This window comes from Manis pentadactyla, chromosome 10 (assembly GCF_030020395.1).
Source record: "Manis pentadactyla isolate mManPen7 chromosome 10, mManPen7.hap1, whole genome shotgun sequence".
NCBI classification, from domain to species: domain Eukaryota; kingdom Metazoa; phylum Chordata; class Mammalia; order Pholidota; family Manidae; genus Manis; species Manis pentadactyla.
This window is the reverse complement of record NC_080028.1, coordinates 72,372,185-72,392,066: the sequence shown is the minus strand read 5'-3', so window position 1 is coordinate 72,392,066 and position 19,882 is coordinate 72,372,185. Positions and strand designations below refer to the sequence as shown.

Sequence of the window (19,882 nt, the reverse complement as noted above, 5' to 3'; positions counted from 1 at the left end):
TAGGACAGGAACATCTCTCTCTGTAACTACCAAGCCCCACACAAATCAAGGCTCAGTACGTGTTTCCAGTGGGCTGTGGTCCATGTGCCCTCCATACACTACCGTCAACACATGGATTCGTTCATCAACTTACCCTGTTCTCCCTGGGACTCCTTGTTTACTGGTGGAGCGGAAGAGCCAGATCCCTGAGGACCATCCTCTTCTCTGTAAGAGGAAGAGGCACAATTAAGTTTTGAAAAGCACTTCTAAACTTTTAGGTGGAGCCACCCTCTATCCCTACCTACTTCTTAGACCCTCCTAACTACCAACTGACCAAAGTCTAGAACAACCATGACTAAGATCTCAGTGTGTCAAGACAACAAAAAGAAGCAAAGAAAATTCCTAAAGAAATGAAGGGAGGCAGTTCACAGAAGCCATAGAGACACCTTTGTCTTAAAAGAAGCAGAAAACAATCTTCAGAACCTTACATAAAACCTGCCAAGTTTCTGAGAGTCCTAGTCACACCTCTATCTCTAAGAAAGCGGCATTCTAGTCAGGCACCTAGGGGTTCAGCTGGGGTCTAGAATGTGAAGCCTGCTGCCCACCCTCATCAGTCACTCTGTTCACTCTGTCCCATGCAAGCCCTTCCCCTTATGCCCCAGCCCCTCACGCTGTAGCATGAGGGGAAGCAGAGGCTGGTGTGGTCACACTATGTGACGACTGCAAGAGATGAGAGCAATTCAGGGTGGCACCATCTCTGCCCTTTAGATGTGCACCGTTTTGATTCTCCAAATCGAAGTCTCAGAAAGCCTAAGAGCCAAGTAAATTTCCCTCCTTTCCCACCCTCTCATTAATCCACACAGCGAATCACCCATTACCTCATTTTCTTTTCTGGACTCTCTCGTGTCTGTGAGAGGGACGAGGCTGGGCTGAGAAGGGTGAGGCACTGGGACACCTCTTCCAGAGCTAAAAGCCAAACACAAGTCACGTGACTGACCTTGGGAATAACATAGGATCTGACCTTCAACATAATTCTGTGACTCTAATCCATCACTGTATATAAAGTCTCCTTTTCAAGTGACTAAAAAAACATTTCTTTCTGAAGTGGGGCTTCTGAAAAGTGAGTCAATTGCCAGTATTTGAAAGGGTTGTCATTGGCCAAAGTTGGAAAAGTTGCATCAGAAAGAGCAGCTACACTATACTGAGGATCATGAAATGTTTATAAAATATCATCAGTTCATAAAGATAACACAGCAAGAATCATACTGGTCACCTTTGGAGTTAACTACGGCATCAGTGCCTGCTTATTATCCTGCCACTCCAATAGATAGGGTTTGTTCTTCTATCTAGAATTACGCAGACCTTCAGTTAACAAATGCAGAGGGAAGGACAGAATTAGAACATCACCATTTTGCCACAATGGACATAGACAAAGGCAAAATATGGCCGCTAAAATCAGCAGGTGAAAAGCTCATAGGAACAATAAAGTGAAGGATCAGACTGACAACTGAGCCCAGTGGGAGGCAACCACACAGCACCTGCTCCCGATGTGATGCGATCAGAAGTGCACAGCAGCACCTCTGCCCGAATCACTAAGCTCGACACTCATCAAGCCTCAGGAGCCAACTGCCCATTTACAGGGAAAATAGGGATAGAGTAATTGTCAAAATGGCACCATGATGAAAACAAAATCCAGAATGTAGTAAATTCTATAGAACATAATGACACAGACTTTTCAAAAGTTAAGAAAAAGCGTAGTAGTAGTACCGTTGATTGAGTCTAAGAGAGGCCTGACATCCCCGCTGCGGGGGAGGGCGCGCGCAGCCGCTGCCCCAGCCCATGTGCTCCGCGCCTGCGGCGGCAGCGGCAGCAGTCGCGGGGACAGCCCGCGGGGGAAGCCTGACATCTGGAAGCCGCCAGGGCGTGCCCGCCGCGTGGGCCTGGGGCGCCAGGGGAGGCTGCGCTGTGAGGCCGGTGACCTGCCGCCTGCGGTTCCTCAGACGGGCCGAGGCGCTGGGAGCCGGGGCCCGGCAGCTGGGATAGCCGGCATCCTGGCGGGGCCAGCGCAACCCGGGGCTGTGTCTGGCGCGCCCCAGGACCGCGGAGGGGTTCTGCCAACGTGGAGAGTTTGCCGGGCCGTCCAGCCGGCCTGAGCAGCGTGCCCGGGGAGGCAGAGGCCCCGGTGCATGCGCGCCTCCCCCGGTCGACCCCGCAGCTGCCCGTGACGAGGGGGTGGCTTCCCGCGCGGCTGCGTGGCGGGCCGTGGAAACGCGGGCTCCGCTCCCGGGGGACCAAAGGGCGGTGGAGGGCGTGTCCCTCGCCCCACCCACCCCGGCGTCCTGGCGCCCTGCCCCTGGCGTGGTGCCTCGAGCATCATCGCTCCGCCCAGGCCTGTTAAAAAGTTGATTATTTTTACCCTGTCTGCTTGTTAGGCCATCAGATACAACCTTGTATAATGCTAAGTCTGAAGCGCTGAGTGTGAATTAAGTCCCCTGAAATGAAAATTTCAGTACTTATTTTGGTGGCACTTCTTGAATGCTTACTATGGACAGTGTAGACGCATCAACACTTTACATGTACTGCCTCACAACTATCTTATGAAGTAGGTCAAAATCATTATTTCCATAAGTGTACAACCTTACCTTCAGATTTTTTGTTACATATATGAATTAAATACCTTTAATGCTAAAAAAAAAAGAGTCTAAGAGACATGTGAACCAAACACAATGAGTTGATTTTTGGTCCCTGATTCAAAGTAACTGTAATAAGACAGTGAGGGTAAGAAGGGCAAATTGGAGTGATGATAACTAACATTAAGTCATTATTATTCAGAGGAACAGAGGCATTGTTTTTATTAATGTTCAAAAAGTTTTAAAAATACACTGAAGTACCTACAGGTGAAACCACATGTTTGTACTTTAAAACACAAGAGGAAAACCAATTTGGGGTGGGGGTGTTGATGGATCAGGACTGACAAAACACTGTTAACTGCTGGAGCCACATGGAGGTTCACTATGATATTTTTCCTTCCTTTTGTGTATGTATGACATTTGATATAAAATTGTAAGGGGCAATGACTATGTATGTCAGGTCTGTTGTGATCACTGATTGAGGAAATGTGTGTACAGTGCTCAGCAGAGGGCCTAGTGCAGAATAGATCCAGGTAAAGCTTCGTACTATTATGCTCTGCATTGTCATAACTGCTTGGCTGGGGCCTTCATCTCCTATATTTGTCATTTATCATTAATGTGTCATTTATATTACTCTAAGAGCCTTCTGTATGGATGAAAACTTATGTCAAATTCTTTCTCCTCTCAAAAACCTCCTTCACGCATGTCTTACTTTTTTTCCAGCTCCGATATATTGGGTGCCTGCTTACTGACAAGCACTGTAATGGGTGCTTTTCAAACATTACCATCAATCTTTATAACGATCCTTTAGAGATGAGAAAAAGAGAGTTTAAGTCATTTACCTGGCCAAGAGTCTATAGCTACTAAGTGCCAAAGCCAAGATTTGAACCCAAGTCATTCTGGTAGCAAAACTTGATCTGTTCTCCAGTCTATACTACATCCTTTCTAAAAATAGTTATAACCACTTATTTTTAAAACTTTCATTAAATTCCCAGTGCCTAGAGGATGAATTTACGACCCAATGCAATTCAGACTCAATCTACCTTTTTAATCAAATTAGTACCATTTTTTGAATTATTCATCCTCTGTCTATTTATCTATAATAATGGCTCTGTCTTGTGTCAGGTTTCCACATAGGCATTCTGGGCTTTCTAGTTTGTTCCACTGGTCCATAGCAATCATTCAAGGGTTGGTAACTGCTGTTAGCTTAGAGGTGATCTCAGCATCTGACAGAAGGTGGCTAGTAAACACTGCATAATCAACTAATAAATGCAAAGAACCCACTTCTGCCACACCACCAGGTGCGTGTACCTGAGAGATGCCTCCAGTAGAAGTGTAGGAACTGGTAATGGCATTGCGCCTGGACATACGGATGCCACATGTGCACGTGCCCTTCGAGCAGCTCACAGCAGGGGTGCAGGTTCTCTTACGCAGCTCACCATCTGAGCTCGGGGAACTGAGGCCTCTCTTCAGAGGCCCAGGCCTAACAGGGAAATAAAAGGGGAAAACACAGATGTGCTACTGAAAGTCACCAACATTGTTTTAAGGCTTGATCCACGGTCACAAAACTGTTCTAACGCAATGGAAAAGGATAATGTTGTTAATTTTACTGTTAATTCAGCTAAACATGTCTCACAAAGTCAGAAAGGGAAAGCTCAGTATATAAAAAATTAAAAGTATGATTCTACTTACATATACTGTAGGAAACGCACACAAATCTATAGTGACAGAATGGGGACCAATGGATGCCTGGCAACGGAGACAGTATGAGAGGGAGATTTTAAGGCTTCACCAAGGGGCATGGGGAAACTTCTGGCAGTGATGGTGATGTTCATTATCTTGACTGTGGTGATGGTTTTGTGGGTGTGGAATTTAGACAAAATAGTTATTGTGGCAAGTTACTCAAAATGTTCCTCTCTGATTTCAAAGAGGAAAATTTATAGGACAATAATTCTGATAAGGATACATGTCAAAATTGATCAAATGGTACACTTCAAAGAGGCACAGTTTATTTATGTCAATTATACATCAATAAAGGTGTTAAAAAAAAGTTTAGGAGGAACCAACCACTTTTTCTAAGATTCAAACTGAAACAGAAATTCCCTAAACATCTTTCCTGTGAAATAGTCATCCAACCATTGTGACAGCACTGATGGCTCACTGACTCCTGGCTGATGAATGTCAATCACAGAGCAGTTTATCCCTGCACTAGATGCAAACATACTTTCTCTTTCACTTACTTCACCTATGGATCCCATCTGGAGCCAAGCGAAGCCAATTGTCCTCCTTTCATGTGATAGTCCTTCAGATTTTTGCAGGCCATTATCCTTCCCTCCCTCATTTCTTTACACTGGTGAGGATTTTCTCTTCTGGGCTAGTGCTTATGTACCTTTAGAAACCCCTCACCCACCACCACCCCGGGACATCTTGAGTTGCTTCACTCTCTCGCAGTGAGTTTCGGTTTGTGTCTGCCTCCTCTTGCAGGGCAGCACAGCCAACCAGCAGCACTCCGTGGACAGCAGGACTAAGGCACTCAGGACCACCACTGACCGGCCTCCTCCTAGTCTTTGTTCTGCTATCAGCCCAGAGTAGGAGCATGTTAAGCTTTTTTGGCAGCCATATCATCATGCTGACTCAGTTTAAAAATGTAACTTAGTCCAAGCCTTTTCACACACATTTCCAACCTCTTTCCCTCCCAGCCAATTCTTCCTCAAATATAATTAAGCTAAAAGGTAGAAATCTCACATTTTTCTTAAATTTCGTACTGCTGCATTCTATCCATTGCACAAACCTTGTGATCTTTTTGTTACATACTTGGTTATTCAGTGTATCTACAAACCCTCTTAGCCTTAGCATATTTTATGCATATTAAAGAAAAATAGTAAAAGAGAATTAGATAAAATAGTTATTGTGGCAAGTTACTCAAAATGTTCCTCTCTGACTTCAAAGAGGAAAACTTACAGGTCAATAAGTCTGATAATGACCCTTTCCCAAACAGGAAACCTCACCCAGATGGATTCTCACTTACTCAGGCACAAAAGCAGCAGGGACTCCGTTGGCCACCTCGGGCTTAAAAGCTGAATGGCCACTCCCACTGCTGTCATGGCACCTGTGACAAATCACAAACCCTCAGTTAGATGATACGACCTCTCCTTTAAAGCATACTCTCATATTCCTGGGATCTTATACTCTTTCTACAGAACATAGGTTCATGCTAGACAAGAAAAGGTTGCCTCAGTTCTCAAAGATTCAGGAAGGTCAATTTATTCTAGGACTGTCCTAATCTAATAAGAAAAGTATAAAAATGCATCAAGACCTTTTGAACTATTCCGGTGTACTGATTATTTGCTAACTTCTCACCAAAGCACTGCAATCACAAATTTAATATCCTACCATCTGTAAACTAAAGACAAAAAAACACTTTAGCGACCCACCCTCACACATCCCCCAGTGCTCTCACTTAGTTCAGTCTGTAAGAGAAGAACTTCACAGGTCACAGATAAGGGCCTGCGCATGGTGCACATAATCACTGCTTATTCCAATTATGGGAAAGACAACACAGAGCCTTCAGTTATAGGCTCACTGGGGTCTAGACAAATTACCAACCTGGAGAACATGAGAAACCTGTTTTGACCATAAGAATAGTTATTTTCTCTCTGACTCCCAACACACCATCTCCCTCTGCCACTCCTGCTTAGTTGGCTGACATGAGCTCAGACTGCTCACTTGTAAAGCATATCCCTAGTATTCTTTACCTGATCTTCTAACGTTACTTCCAATCAATCTTCCAATGAACACACTTGCATTTATTAGTATTTCCTTACCTAATGTTGCCATCTACAGTATCAAAGATGGCCAGCTGTGAACCTGCAGGTTATGGCTAACCTGGTGTAACTGATGAGGACAATGGTTCTATTTCTCAAATGTAGGGCCCACTGTCTCCTCAGAGCATGTTTCCTTGACTACCTTATATACAGAGCTCCCCCTTTGTCATGACCCTTTTATAGCACTGCTTTTTAAAAATCTTTATGTACTTACAATCTATAATTACCCTGTTTCATTGATTACCCAAGTCCCAGGAGACCTTTGTCTTGCTCACTGCTCTATCCACAGTACCTGCAGTAGGCTCTGGCACATGGTGGGTCTTGGAATTTGTTGAGTTACAACAAAATTCTTAACTGACTCCTTGGAAAGCCACAAGCAGTTCTGCAGCTTTCTCAGCACCTACAACTTCCTCTCTTTCCATCGAGGAAACAGACTGCTTCCTCTATTTTTGTTACATTTTCAAAAACCAAATGATGAAACTGGTTTTATTCTCATTACTCATAAAGCTACCATACTCCAGTCTTCACTGTTCTTTGCTAAGTATTTCCTTCATCACAAACATGACACCTAAGCTGATGGTCACCTCTAAATATCTGACCACCACAAGGGTAAGACTTTCAGCATTCTCTCAAAATAAAATTTAACACATTTATATCAAAAGTATGAAGCTGATGTGGCCAGTAACTGTTGGCTTTTCTCTAGTACTTATGGAAAAGGTATATTACAAAATGTATGTAACCTGTGCCTAATGAAAGGCATAGCATTAAAGCTCTTGTTACCAAGCTCTTCCATGAAAGCCAAAGAAGGGGACCTGCCATTCACACACAGGAGGTGGCCTCTGATTCTTTTGGGGAGTGATCTCTCTTTCAACAAATCCCAGGAGCCCATGTGGGAGGCACGTTGAGTACTCTGCAGGGCATGTTACCTTCTTTTGTCCTCCTGACCAGCAGCAGATATTTGGTCTTCCTCCTCCTCCACTGTCCTTTTCTTCCTCTTCCAACGTTCGAGGGCAAGCAGAACAGCCTCCTTTGACCACGGGTCTGGGGCCTTAGGGATCTGCGCTGCTCTGTAACAGAAAACAGGATTCTAGCATTAAGATATTCTGATCATCATGCTACATAGCATGAACTTCAGGTGCTGGAAATCAGAAGCTATCCAACAAGCAAAAGGGTAATTTATACACTCACACAAATGGCCCTTAGCTGTTAAGCTACAGTCTTGGGAAAAATCCAGAAAATAAAAAACTGCTCAATAACTGGAACTTGAGATTTCTCCCTCACATAAGGAGATTCTTCCTTTCCTTTGAGTTACAGATATTCTCTCAGATAACAACTGCAGGAGAATAAAGTGAACACACTGGGAGTCTTTTCCTCCATGCTTACATTGGAAAACGAGCCAGGTTGCTCCCGGGAGGAGCGATCCTCACTGTCGAAGGCCTGCACACCACTCTGGAACTACCACGAGACAGCACACGCTTCCTGTGACCGCCATTCCGGCACAGCGTGGCAAGCACACAGGAATACCGGCCCTGCTGGATTGGGTATCGTCTTGGACGTGTTATGCCAAAGTGGTGTGGTGAAGTCCCACAGACCCTGTGGAGAATGGGAGACACATTATGGAATCAAAGCAGCTTAGAAGAATGACAGAAAGTTTAAATTCCGTAAGAACCATATGGGTTCAGTTATTTTCCAGAGAGCTTAAGCCTCTAAGCAATACAAAATATAGCATTTTTATGGCTTCCCCCATTCCACCTAAGGGCAGAAAGTGCCAGGTACTTAACAGCTGTAACTGCAATGGATTCAAAAACGTTGAGAGGGAAATCGAAAAACTGCCCACACAAGTCAAACGACAGTGGAAGAAAAGTGTGCGTATGGATGTGCAGGGACAAATTTTACAAGAATCCTTCAATCCCTTATGCTAACTCATTAGAAATGTACACCCAAAGTCAAACATTTTAAAAACCTGAATGTTCACCTTTTCAAATAAATGTACTTATCAAGGATCTGCTGTTGTCACTGAAGTTTTCAATTTTGCTGTTTATACTCAACTGGGACTAAATGAAAACAACAGTCTTTTTAAACTAATCATCTTTATCAGCCAAGTTATATCCATTCAGGAGGTTTCCTGGGAACATCACTTTGAGGTGAGCTGATACAATTTATTGGTCCAAAGACAGAAAATTAACAAAACCTATTAGAGTACTATACTTTAAAGTCAGAAGGTATTCTTACCTGAAGCAGGTATATTTTAAGTGATTTACCAAACATTCTGCTAAACTCATACTGTGTTAAAGTTCAGAGTTTTAAGAACTGAAAGAAAGACTTGCAACAACATGGATGGGGCTAGAGGGTATTATCCTCAGTAAAATAGGCCAGGCAGAGAAAGACAAGTATCAAATGGTTGCACTCATCTGTGGAGCATAAGAACAGAGAAAAAACTGAAGGCACAAAACAGCAGCAGACTCACAGAACCCGAGAATGGACTAACAGATACCAAAGGGAAAGGGACTGGGAAGGGTGGGTGCGAAGGGAGGAAGAAGGGGAATAAGGGGCATTAGGATCAACATACATGGTGTAGAGGGGTGGGCACGGGGAGGGCAGTATAGCACACAGAGAAGACAAGTATTGACTCTACAGCATCTCCCTACGCTGACGGACGGTGAATGTAACAGGGTATCAGTGGGGGACTTGATAATGGGGGGAGCCTAGTAAACACCGTGTTGCCCATGTAACTGTAAACTAATGATACCAAAAAGAAGTTAAAAATAAAAAATAAAAGGAATAGAAAAATGACCCAAAAAAAGGAACTGAAAGAAGGGAACAGTTCTATCAGCACAACTCATAGCAAAGGCTAAAGGGGGGGGCAGGTGGACCGGCACGAAGGTGTTTGAAGAGGTGAAAAGGGCACAGAACCCACTTAGGACTTAAGAAAAAAAAACTTTCGAACTCAAGCCCTCAACGGTCTGGAGAGGGTCAGCGTCTTACCGGCGATGAGGCCTCCGAGGGGACCTGAAGAAACGAGTGGGTACTGAAGGGGGAATGCGATCGCGAAGGGCCGAGGGAGGCGGTGGGCCGGGGAATGCGGCGGGGCGGGGCTTGCCGGGCTTGCGGGGCGGGCGGGGCTTCCGAGGAAGGCCGGGCGCCGGCTCCTGGCCTCCGGAACGGGGGCGGGCTGCGGGGGGCAGAGCTTGCTCAAAACCCCTCCCATTTGGGAAGATAGCGAGCTCTGTCCGGCGGCGAGCGGCTTCCGCGGCTCTCTCCGCTAGACTGCCTGCCTTCGCTCTCGCGCGTGGGCTAGAGGCGGGCGGGCATTGTGCGCTGGCGGCGCGCGCTGCCAAGTTGCCGGGAGACGGCGCGCGATTGGCAGCTCGGGGCTCGCGTCTCAGGCGCCCTGAGGCCGCGCTGCGACCCCCGCCCCCAGCCAGCTCTGCTATCGCGGTCGCCCCGGGCACCAGGTGCTCAGCAGGACACCCGTTGGCGAGACAGCGAAAAAGGAAAAGGGAAAGAAAAGCGTGGAAGTCTTTCTTTAATGTCAATTGGTATAATGTGAACTTTTTTTTCTTTTTTACTTTTTCATTAACGTATCATTGACATACACTGCTCTGAAGGTTTCACAAGAAACCTTCAATGTGGGTACTACCTCCACCGATATTATCGAGTACCCCCTATACCCCATTGCTGTCGCTCTCCATCAGCGTAGCACGATGCCACGGAGTCCCTACTTGTCTTCTCTGAGCTACATTGTTTCCCCGTGACCCCACACACACCAGGTGCACCAATCATAACACCCCTTCATGAATCCTCTTCTCCCTTCCATACCCCCTCCCCTTTGGTAATCGCTAGTCGCTTCTTGGAGTCTGTGAGTCGGCTGCTGTTCTGTCCCTTCAGATTTGCTTTGATTTAATACTCCACAAATGAGGGAAATCATTTGGTACTTGTCTTTCTCCGCCTGGCTTATTTCACTGAGCATCATCCCCTCTAGCTCCATCCATGTTGTTGCAAATGGTAGGATCTGTTTCCTTCTTATGGCTGAATAGAGTAACATTTTGTATATGTGCCACCTCTTCTCTATGCATTCATCTACGGATGGCCACTTAGGTTGTTTCCATAACTGGGTTGTTGTAAATAGTGCTGTAATAAACAGACAGATGGTATTCTCACCTGAAGCAGGTATATTTTAAGTGATTTACCAAGTATTCTGCTAAACTCATACTGTGTTAAAGTTCAGAGTTTTAAGAACTGAAAGAAAGATTTGCAACAACGTGGATGGGGCTAGAGGGTATTACGCTCAGTGAAATATGCCAGGCAGAGAAACACAAGTATCAAATGGTTGCACTCATCTGTGGAGCGTAAGAACAGAGAAAAAACTGAAGGCACCAAACAGCAGCAGACTCACAGAACCCGAGAATGGACTAACAGATACCAAAGGGAAAGGGACTGGGAAGGGTGGGTGGGAAAGGAGGGAGAAGGGGAATGAGGGGCATTAGGATCAACATACATGATGTAGGGGAGTGGGCACGGGGAGGGCAGTATAGCACACAGAGAAGACAAGTAGTGACTATATAGCATCTCCCTACGCTGATGGACAGTGACTGTAACGGGGTATGAGGGGCGGACTTGATAATGGAGGGAGCCTAGTAACCACCGTGTTGCTCATGTAACTGTACACTAATGCTACCAAAAAGAAGGTAAAAATTAAAAATAAAAGGAATAGAAAAGTGACCCAAAAAAAGGAACTGAAAGAAGGGAACAGTTCTATCAGCACATCTCATAGCATAGGCTAAAGGGAGGCAGCTGGACGCGCACCAAGGTGTTTGAGGAGGTGAAAAGGGCACAGAACCCACTTAGGACTTAAGAAAAACAAAACTTTCAAAGTCAAGTCGTCCACGGTCTGGGGAGGGTCAGCGTCTTACCGGCGATGAGGCCTCCGAGGGGACCCGAAGAAACGAGTGGGTACTGAAGGGCGAATGCGGTCGCGGCGGGCCGAGGGAGCCGACGGGGCGGGGCTTGCCGGGCTTGCGAGGCTTGCGGGGCGGGCGGGGCTTCCGAGGAAGGCCGGGCGCCGGCTCCTGGCCTCCGGAACGGGGGCGGGCTGCGGGGGGCAGAGCTTGCTCAAAACCCCTCCCATTTGGGAAGATAGCGAGCTCTGTCCGGCGGCGAGCGGCTTCCGCGGCTCTCTCCGCTAGACTGCCTGCCTTCGCTCTCGCGCGTGGGCTAGAGGCGGGCGGGCATTGTGCGCTGGCGGCGCGCGCTGCCAAGTTGCCGGGAGACGGCGAGCGATTGGCAGCTCGGGGCTCGCGTCTCAGGCCCCCCGTGCCGCGCTGCACCCCCACCCAGCCACTTCTGCTCCCGCGGTCGCCCCGGGCACCAGGTACTCAGCAGGACACCCGTTGGCGAGACAGCGAAAAAGGAAAAGGGAAAGAAAAGCGTGGAAGTCTTTCTTTAATGTCAATTGGTATAATGTGAACTTTTTTTTCTTTTTTACTTTTTCATTAACGTATCATTGACATACACTGCTCTGAAGGTTTCACAAGAAACCTTCAATGTGGGTACTACCTCCACCGATATTATCGAGTACCCCCTATACCCCATTGCCGTCGCTCTCCATCAGCGTAGCACGATGCCACGGAGTCCCTACTTGTCTTCTCTGAGCTACATTGTTTCCCCGTGACCCCACACACACCAGGTGCACCAATCATAACACCCCTTCATGAATCCTCTTCTCCCTTCCATATCCCCTTCCCTTTGGTAATCGCTGGTCGCTTCTTGGAGTCTATGAGTCGGCTGCTGTTCTGTCCCTTCAGATTTGCTTTGATTTAATACTCCACAAATGAGGGAAATCATTTGGTACTTGTCTTTCTCCACCTGGCTTATTTCACTGAGCATCATCCCCTCTAGCTCCATCCATGTTGTTGCAAATGGTAGGATCTGTTTCCTTCTTATGGCTGAATAGAGTAACATTTTGTATATGTGCCACCTCTTCTCTATGCATTCATCTACGGATGGCCACTTAGGTTGTTTCCATAACTGGGTTGTTGTAAATAGTGCTGTAATAAACAGACAGATGGTATTCTCACCTGAAGCAGGTATATTTTAAGTGATTTACCAAGTATTCTGCTAAACTCATACTGTGTTAAAGTTCAGAGTTTTAAGAACTGAAAGAAAGATTTGCAACAACGTGGATGGGGCTAGAGGGTATTACGCTCAGTGAAATATGCCAGGCAGAGAAACACAAGTATCAAATGGTTGCACTCATCTGTGGAGCGTAAGAACAGAGAAAAAACTGAAGGCACCAAACAGCAGCAGACTCACAGAACCCGAGAATGGACTAACAGATACCAAAGGGAAAGGGACTGGGAAGGGTGGGTGGGAAAGGAGGGAGAAGGGGAATGAGGGGCATTAGGATCAACATACATGATGTAGGGGGGTGGGCACGGGGAGGGCAGTATAGCACACAGAGAAGACAAGTAGTGACTATATAGCATCTCCCTACGCTGATGGACAGTGACTGTAACGGGATATGAGGGGCGGACTTGATAATGGGGGGAGCCTAGTAACCACCGTGTTGCTCATGTAACTGTACACTAATGCTACCAAAAAGAAGGTAAAAATTAAAAATAAAAGGAATAGAAAAGTGACCCAAAAAAAGGAACTGAAAGAAGGGAACAGTTCTATCAGCACATCTCATAGCATAGGCTAAAGGGAGGCAGCTGGACGCGCACCAAGGTGTTTGGGGAGGTGAAAAGGGCACAGAACCCACTTAGGACTTAAGAAAAACAAAACTTTCAAAGTCAAGTCGTCCACGGTCTGGGGAGGGTCAGCATCTTACCGGCGATGAGGCCTCCGAGGGGACCCGAAGAAACGAGTGGGTACTGAAGGGCGAATGCGGTCGCGGCGGGCCGAGGGAGCCGACGGGGCGGGGCTTGCCGGGCTTGCGAGGCTTGCGGGGCGGGCGGGGCTTCCGAGGAAGGCCGGGCGCCGGCTCCTGGCCTCCGGAACGGGGGCGGGCTGCGGGGGGCAGAGCTTGCTCAAAACCCCTCCCATTTGGGAAGATAGCGAGCTCTGTCCGGCGGCGAGCGGCTTCCGCGGCTCTCTCCGCTAGACTGCCTGCCTTCGCTCTCGCGCGTGGGCTAGAGGCGGGCGGGCATTGTGCGCTGGCGGCGCGCGCTGCCAAGTTGCCGGGAGACGGCGAGCGATTGGCAGCTCGGGGCTCGCGTCTCAGGCCCCCCGTGCCGCGCTGCACCCCCACCCAGCCACTTCTGCTCCCGCGGTCGCCCCGGGCACCAGGTACTCAGCAGGACACCCGTTGGCGAGACAGCGAAAAAGGAAAAGGGAAAGAAAAGCGTGGAAGTCTTTCTTTAATGTCAATTGGTATAATGTGAACTTTTTTTTCTTTTTTACTTTTTCATTAACGTATCATTGACATACACTGCTCTGAAGGTTTCACAAGAAACCTTCAATGTGGGTACTACCTCCACCGATATTATCGAGTACCCCCTATACCCCATTGCCGTCGCTCTCCATCAGCGTAGCACGATGCCACGGAGTCCCTACTTGTCTTCTCTGAGCTACATTGTTTTCCCGTGACCCCACACACACCAGGTGCACCAATCATAACACCCCTTCATGAATCCTCTTCTCCCTTCCATACCCCCTCCCCTTTGGTAATCGCTAGTCGCTTCTTGGAGTCTGTGAGTCGGCTGCTGTTCTGTCCCTTCAGATTTGCTTTGATTTAATACTCCACAAATGAGGGAAATCATTTGGTACTTGTCTTTCTCCGCCTGGCTTATTTCACTGAGCATCATCCCCTCTAGCTCCATCCATGATGTTGCAAACGGTAGGATCTGTTTCCTTCTTATGGCTGAATAGTGTAACATTTTGTATAAGTGCCACCTCTTCTCTATCCATTCATCTACCGATGGCCACTTAGGTTGCTAAAATACCTTGGCTTTTGTAAATAGTGCTGTAATAACCAGATAGATGATTTCTCACCTGAAGCAGGTATATTTTAAGTGATTTACCAAGTATTCTGCTAAACTCATACTGTGTTAAAGTTCAGAGTTTTAAGAACTGAAAGAAAGATTTGCAACAACGTGGATGGGGCTAGAGGGTATTACGCTCAGTGAAATATGCCAGGCAGAGAAACACAAGTATCAAATGGTTGCACTCATCTGTGGAGCGTAAGAACAGAGAAAAAACTGAAGGCACCAAACAGCAGCAGACTCACAGAACCCGAGAATGGACTAACAGATACCAAAGGGAAAGGGACTGGGAAGGGTGGGTGGGAAAGGAGGGAGAAGGGGAATGAGGGGCATTAGGATCAACATACATGATGTAGGGGGGTGGGCACGGGGAGGGCAGTATAGCACACAGAGAAGACAAGTAGTGACTATATAGCATCTCCCTACGCTGATGGACAGTGACTGTAACGGGGTATGAGGGGCGGACTTGATAATGGAGGGAGCCTAGTAACCACCGTGTTGCTCATGTAACTGTACACTAACGCTACCAAAAAGAAGGTAAAAATTAAAAATAAAAGGAATAGAAAAGTGACCCAAAAAAAGGAACTGAAAGAAGGGAACAGTTCTATCAGCACATCTCATAGCATAGGCTAAAGGGAGGCAGCTGGACGCACACCAAGGTGTTTGGGGAGGTGAAAAGGGCACAGAACCCACTTAGGACTTAAGAAAAACAAAACTTTCAAAGTCAAGTCGTCCACGGTCTGGGGAGGGTCAGCATCTTACCGGCGATGAGGCCTCCGAGGGGACCCGAAGAAACGAGTGGGTACTGAAGGGCGAATGCGGTCGCGGCGGGCCGAGGGAGCCGACGGGGCGGGGCTTGCCGGGCTTGCGAGGCTTGCGGGGCGGGCGGGGCTTCCGAGGAAGGCCGGGCGCCGGCTCCTGGCCTCCGGAACGGGGGCGGGCTGCGGGGGGCAGAGCTTGCTCAAAACCCCTCCCATTTGGGAAGATAGCGAGCTCTGTCCGGCGGCGAGCGGCTTCCGCGGCTCTCTCCGCTAGACTGCCTGCCTTCGCTCTCGCGCGTGGGCTAGAGGCGGGCGGGCATTGTGCGCTGGCGGCGCGCGCTGCCAAGTTGCCGGGAGACGGCGAGCGATTGGCAGCTCGGGGCTCGCGTCTCAGGCCCCCCGTGCCGCGCTGCACCCCCACCCAGCCACTTCTGCTCCCGCGGTCGCCCCGGGCACCAGGTACTCAGCAGGACACCCGTTGGCGAGACAGCGAAAAAGGAAAAGGGAAAGAAAAGCGTGGAAGTCTTTCTTTAATGTCAATTGGTATAATGTGAACTTTTTTTTCTTTTTTACTTTTTCATTAACGTATCATTGACATACACTGCTCTGAAGGTTTCACAAGAAACCTTCAATGTGGGTACTACCTCCACCGATATTATCGAGTACCCCCTATACCCCATTGCCGTCGCTCTCCATCAGCGTAGCACGATGCCACGGAGTCCCTACTTGTCTTCTCTGAGCTACATTGTTTCCCCGTGACCCCACACACACCAGGTGCACCAATCATAACACCCCTTCATGAATCCTCTTCTCCCTTCCATACCCCCTCCCCTTTGGTAATCGCTAGTCGCTTCTTGGAGTCTGTGAGTCGGCTGCTGTTCTGTCCCTTCAGATTTGCTTTGATTTAATACTCCACAAATGAGGGAAATCATTTGGTACTTGTCTTTCTCCGCCTGGCTTATTTCACTGAGCATCATCCCCTCTAGCTCCATCCATGTTGTTGCAAATGGTAGGATATGTTTTTTTCTTATGGCTGAATAGTGTTCCATTTTGTATATGTGACACCTCTTCTTTATCCATTCATCTACTGATGGAGACTTCGGTTGCATCCATATCTTGACTGTTGTAAATAGTGCTGCAGTAAACATAGGGGTGCATATGGCTTTTTGAACCTTCGGTCTTGTTTTCTTTCGGTAAAATCCTAGGAGACAAATTCCAGGGTCAAATGGTAGTTCTATTTTAAGTTTTTTGATGAACCTGCATACTGCTTTCCACAATGGTTGAACTTGTTCACATTCCCACTAGCAGTGTAGGAGGGTTCCCCTTTCTCCACATCGTTGCCCCCATGTGTTGCTGTTTGTCTTTTGGATGGTGGCAATCCTTACTTGTGTGAAGTGGTATCTCATTGTGGTTTTGATTTGCATTTCTCTGATGGCTAGCGATGTGGAGCATCTTTTCATGGGCCTGTTGGCTATGTGTTTTTCTTCTTTGGAGAAGTGTCTGTTCAGACCCTCTGCTTATTTTTTAATTGGATTTTTTGCTTTTTGTTTGTTGAGGTGCATGAGCTCTTTATGTATTTTGGATGTCAGCCCTTTGTTGGATATGTCATTTATGAATATATTCTCCCATAGTGTAGGATGCCTTTTTGTTCTATTGATGGTGTCCTTTGCCCTACAGAGGCTTTTCAGCTTGATACCGTTCCATTTGTTCATTTTTGCTGTTCTTTCCCCTGCCCAGCGAGATATGTTCATGAAGAATTTGTTCATGTTTATGTCCAAGAGGTTTTGCCTGTGTTTTTTTCTAAGAGTTTTATGGTTTCATGACTTACATTCAGGTCTTTGATCCATTTCAAGTTTACTTTTATGTGTGGGGTTAGACAATGATCCAGTTTCATGCCCTTTCATGTTGCTCTCCAGTTTTGCCAACAGCATCTTGCTCTCTTCTTTTGTGGTTTGATGAGTTTCTTTAGTTGTACGCTTATATTCCTTTCTCTTTCTCTTTTGTGTCTTTACTATAGTTTTTTGCTTCGTGGTTACCATGAGGCTTACATGTAACAACTTACCTCTATAACCACCTATCTTAAGTTGATAACAACTCGAGTTTCGTCCCATTCTAAAACATTTTTACTCTCCTTCCCCCAACATTTTATATTTTTCATGTCATTGTTTATGTCTTTGTATCTTGTGTATCCTTTAACTAATTATTGTGATAATTATTTTTATTACTTTTGTATTTTAACCTTCATAGTAGCTTTATAAGTAATTAATCCACTACCTCTATTATATATTTACTTTTCCAGTGAAATGCAGTTTTCATATGCATCCTTGTTAGTAATTATTGCCCATTCTTTTCAGTTTAAAGAGAACCCTTTAGTATTTCTTATAAGGCAGTTTAGCATGATAAACTCTGTTAGGTTTTGCTTGTCTGGAAAAAAATCTTTCTCTCCTTCAATTCTGAATGATAACTTTATTGAGTAGAATATCCTTGCTTGAATTTTTTTCTTTCAGCACTTTGAATATATCATGTCACTTCCACCTGGCCCACAAAATTGCACTGAAAAATCTTGCTAGGCTTTTGAGGGTTCCCTTGTATATAACCAGTTGCTCTTCTCCTGATGCTTTTAATATTCTCCTCTTGTCTTGAAATTTTGACATTTTAATTAATGTGTCCTGGTGTGGATCTCTTTAGGTTCACCTTTTTTGGAACTCTTTGGGATTCCTGGATCTTGATGTCTGTTTCCTTCACCATGTTAGGGAAGCTTTCAACCATTATTTCACCAAATAAGATTTCTGCCCCTTTCTCTGTCTTTCTCCTTCTAGGAGCCCTATAATGCAAATATTAGTCTGTTTGATGTTATCCTATACGTCCCTGAAACTATCTTCCCCTTTTTTCATTCTTCTGCTCTGACTGAATTCCACTGTTGTGACTTGCTTTTGATCAAGGAAATGTTAACAGAAGGGACATGTGCCTCTTGAAGGCAGAGGCCAGTGCCTAGCTGAAAACATTCTCTTTCCCTCTGCTCTGCTGAATGGCAGTGTCCCAGATGGTTATGGCTCTGTGGGCCTGGGTTGCAATGGGAGAATGATCAGAGCATAGCCCCAGGTGACCAAGGAGGGGCACTGTTACAGGCTGAATGTTTGTGTCCCCTCAAAATGCATTGTGATATTTGGAGGTGTGGCCTTTGGGATGTGATTAAGTTTATACACGTTCATGAAGGATTTGTGGGCTTATAAGAAAAGACACCAGAGAACTTATTCTCTTGAATGCTATCATGCCATGGGAAGGACGCATTGAAAAGTTGGCCACTGAAAGCTAAGAAGAGAACCCTCAGTAGCCACCAAATCTGCTGGCCCCTTGACCTTGGACTTCCTAGCCTCCAAAACTGTCAGAAATAAGTTTCTGTTGTTTAAATCATTCAGCCTCTGATAGTTTGTTCTAGTAGCCTGAGCAGCCTATGACCACCAAATTGCACAAATGGAATTTGGGTGGTGTTTGTTACTGCACCATGACCTCATCTATCTTGACCAATATAGCATCCGAAACCATGGATTAATCACTGTGCAATACTGCCTCTTCACTGCCACCAGAAACTTCTTTAGGAGACTTAATATTACTGAACAAGCCCTTTATAGTGTATTGCAGTCCAAAATGAAAGAAACCTAAAAGAACACAAAATTAACAACACAAAGGAAGAGCAAACACCAAGCCAGGTACATTGGCCCTTTAGCTCACCCATAAGCTGCAGACAGTTTCGTTTCTTCTTTCACTTAAACCAGAGTGTGGGGAAGTTGGCCTTGGGCTAAAGGTGATAAAACAGCTCAGAGCCAGAATGTAAAGAAGTACAAAGCTAGGAAACCCTGCTGAGTGAGTCCTGCAATGGCAGATTCCAAGGCAAAGATGTTCTTCCTCTCTTCTCTCCCTCTAACATAGATTTCTGAATGTCCCTCAGAAGCCTTGTTTGCTTGTAGGCATAAAAAGGCTAATTTGACTGGAGCCAGGTCTCGGGGTCGTCTGCTAGTTTCCCAAGAAGATTCCCTTTGAAGATCAGCTCCTCTGAACTCCTGCTTTCTCTCAGTGAAGTCGGGGTTCTTGTTTGCAAAGTCGAAGAATGAACTTAGCAAACACCCAAGGTAGGAGAGCCAGGGAGAGGCTTTTATTGAGAAATAAAGTGAAAGGAAAGAGCTCCTGCCTCACACCGGGAGGGGACAAGAGAGCCCAGGGTGGTGCGTTGTCTAGGGGATTTATAGTTCCTTGAGGATTTTCAGGAATGTGGGTAAAGGGCTAGGGGTGCAGACTTGTACCATGTGCCCTGCCCCCAAGGTGGGCTGGGTTGTTGTCTGTTTGCTAGGGCTGTTTACAGTGAAGTCAGGGGTTATGCTGAGGTACCGTTGCGGAACACTCAGACATTCCAGGCCAAGTTGTTCCTGGCCTTTTGACCTTTAACTGATCTCACTGAAGATGTCTATATTCCTAGTCTGGTATCCTTTATATTGTTACATTGCCTTGACTGTAAATATCCTGCCTTACTTTTTCCAGAGGATCTCACCCTACTCTGACTACACCCAAGGCCCCTGTCTCATCAGCACTGTCCGAAGTGTCACAGTCTGTCATGTGTTAAGAGTTTTTTCAAAGTGGCTTCACTCTGATTTCCAGGGTGTCCTGATTATTTCCAATTTTAAGGTTCACCGTGTCTTTTCAGGGAAGTT

The 19,882-nt window shown here is 46.4% G+C and overlaps 1 protein-coding gene across 1 annotated transcript; it reads right to left on the bottom strand.

Annotated features, from left to right (window-relative positions):
* Nucleotides 1-858: 858 nt before the first annotated feature.
* Nucleotides 859-19,787, bottom strand: LOC130679367 (nuclear envelope pore membrane protein POM 121-like). The gene is made up of 6 exons (XM_057487970.1): nucleotides 19,723-19,787; nucleotides 7,817-8,026; nucleotides 7,360-7,500; nucleotides 5,638-5,718; nucleotides 3,921-4,092; nucleotides 859-945 (listed from the first exon to the last, which is right to left on the bottom strand). The coding sequence occupies exons 1-6, from the start codon at nucleotides 19,785-19,787 to the stop codon at nucleotides 859-861; spliced, it is 756 nt and encodes a 251-aa protein (XP_057343953.1).
* Nucleotides 19,788-19,882: the final 95 nt, after the last annotated feature.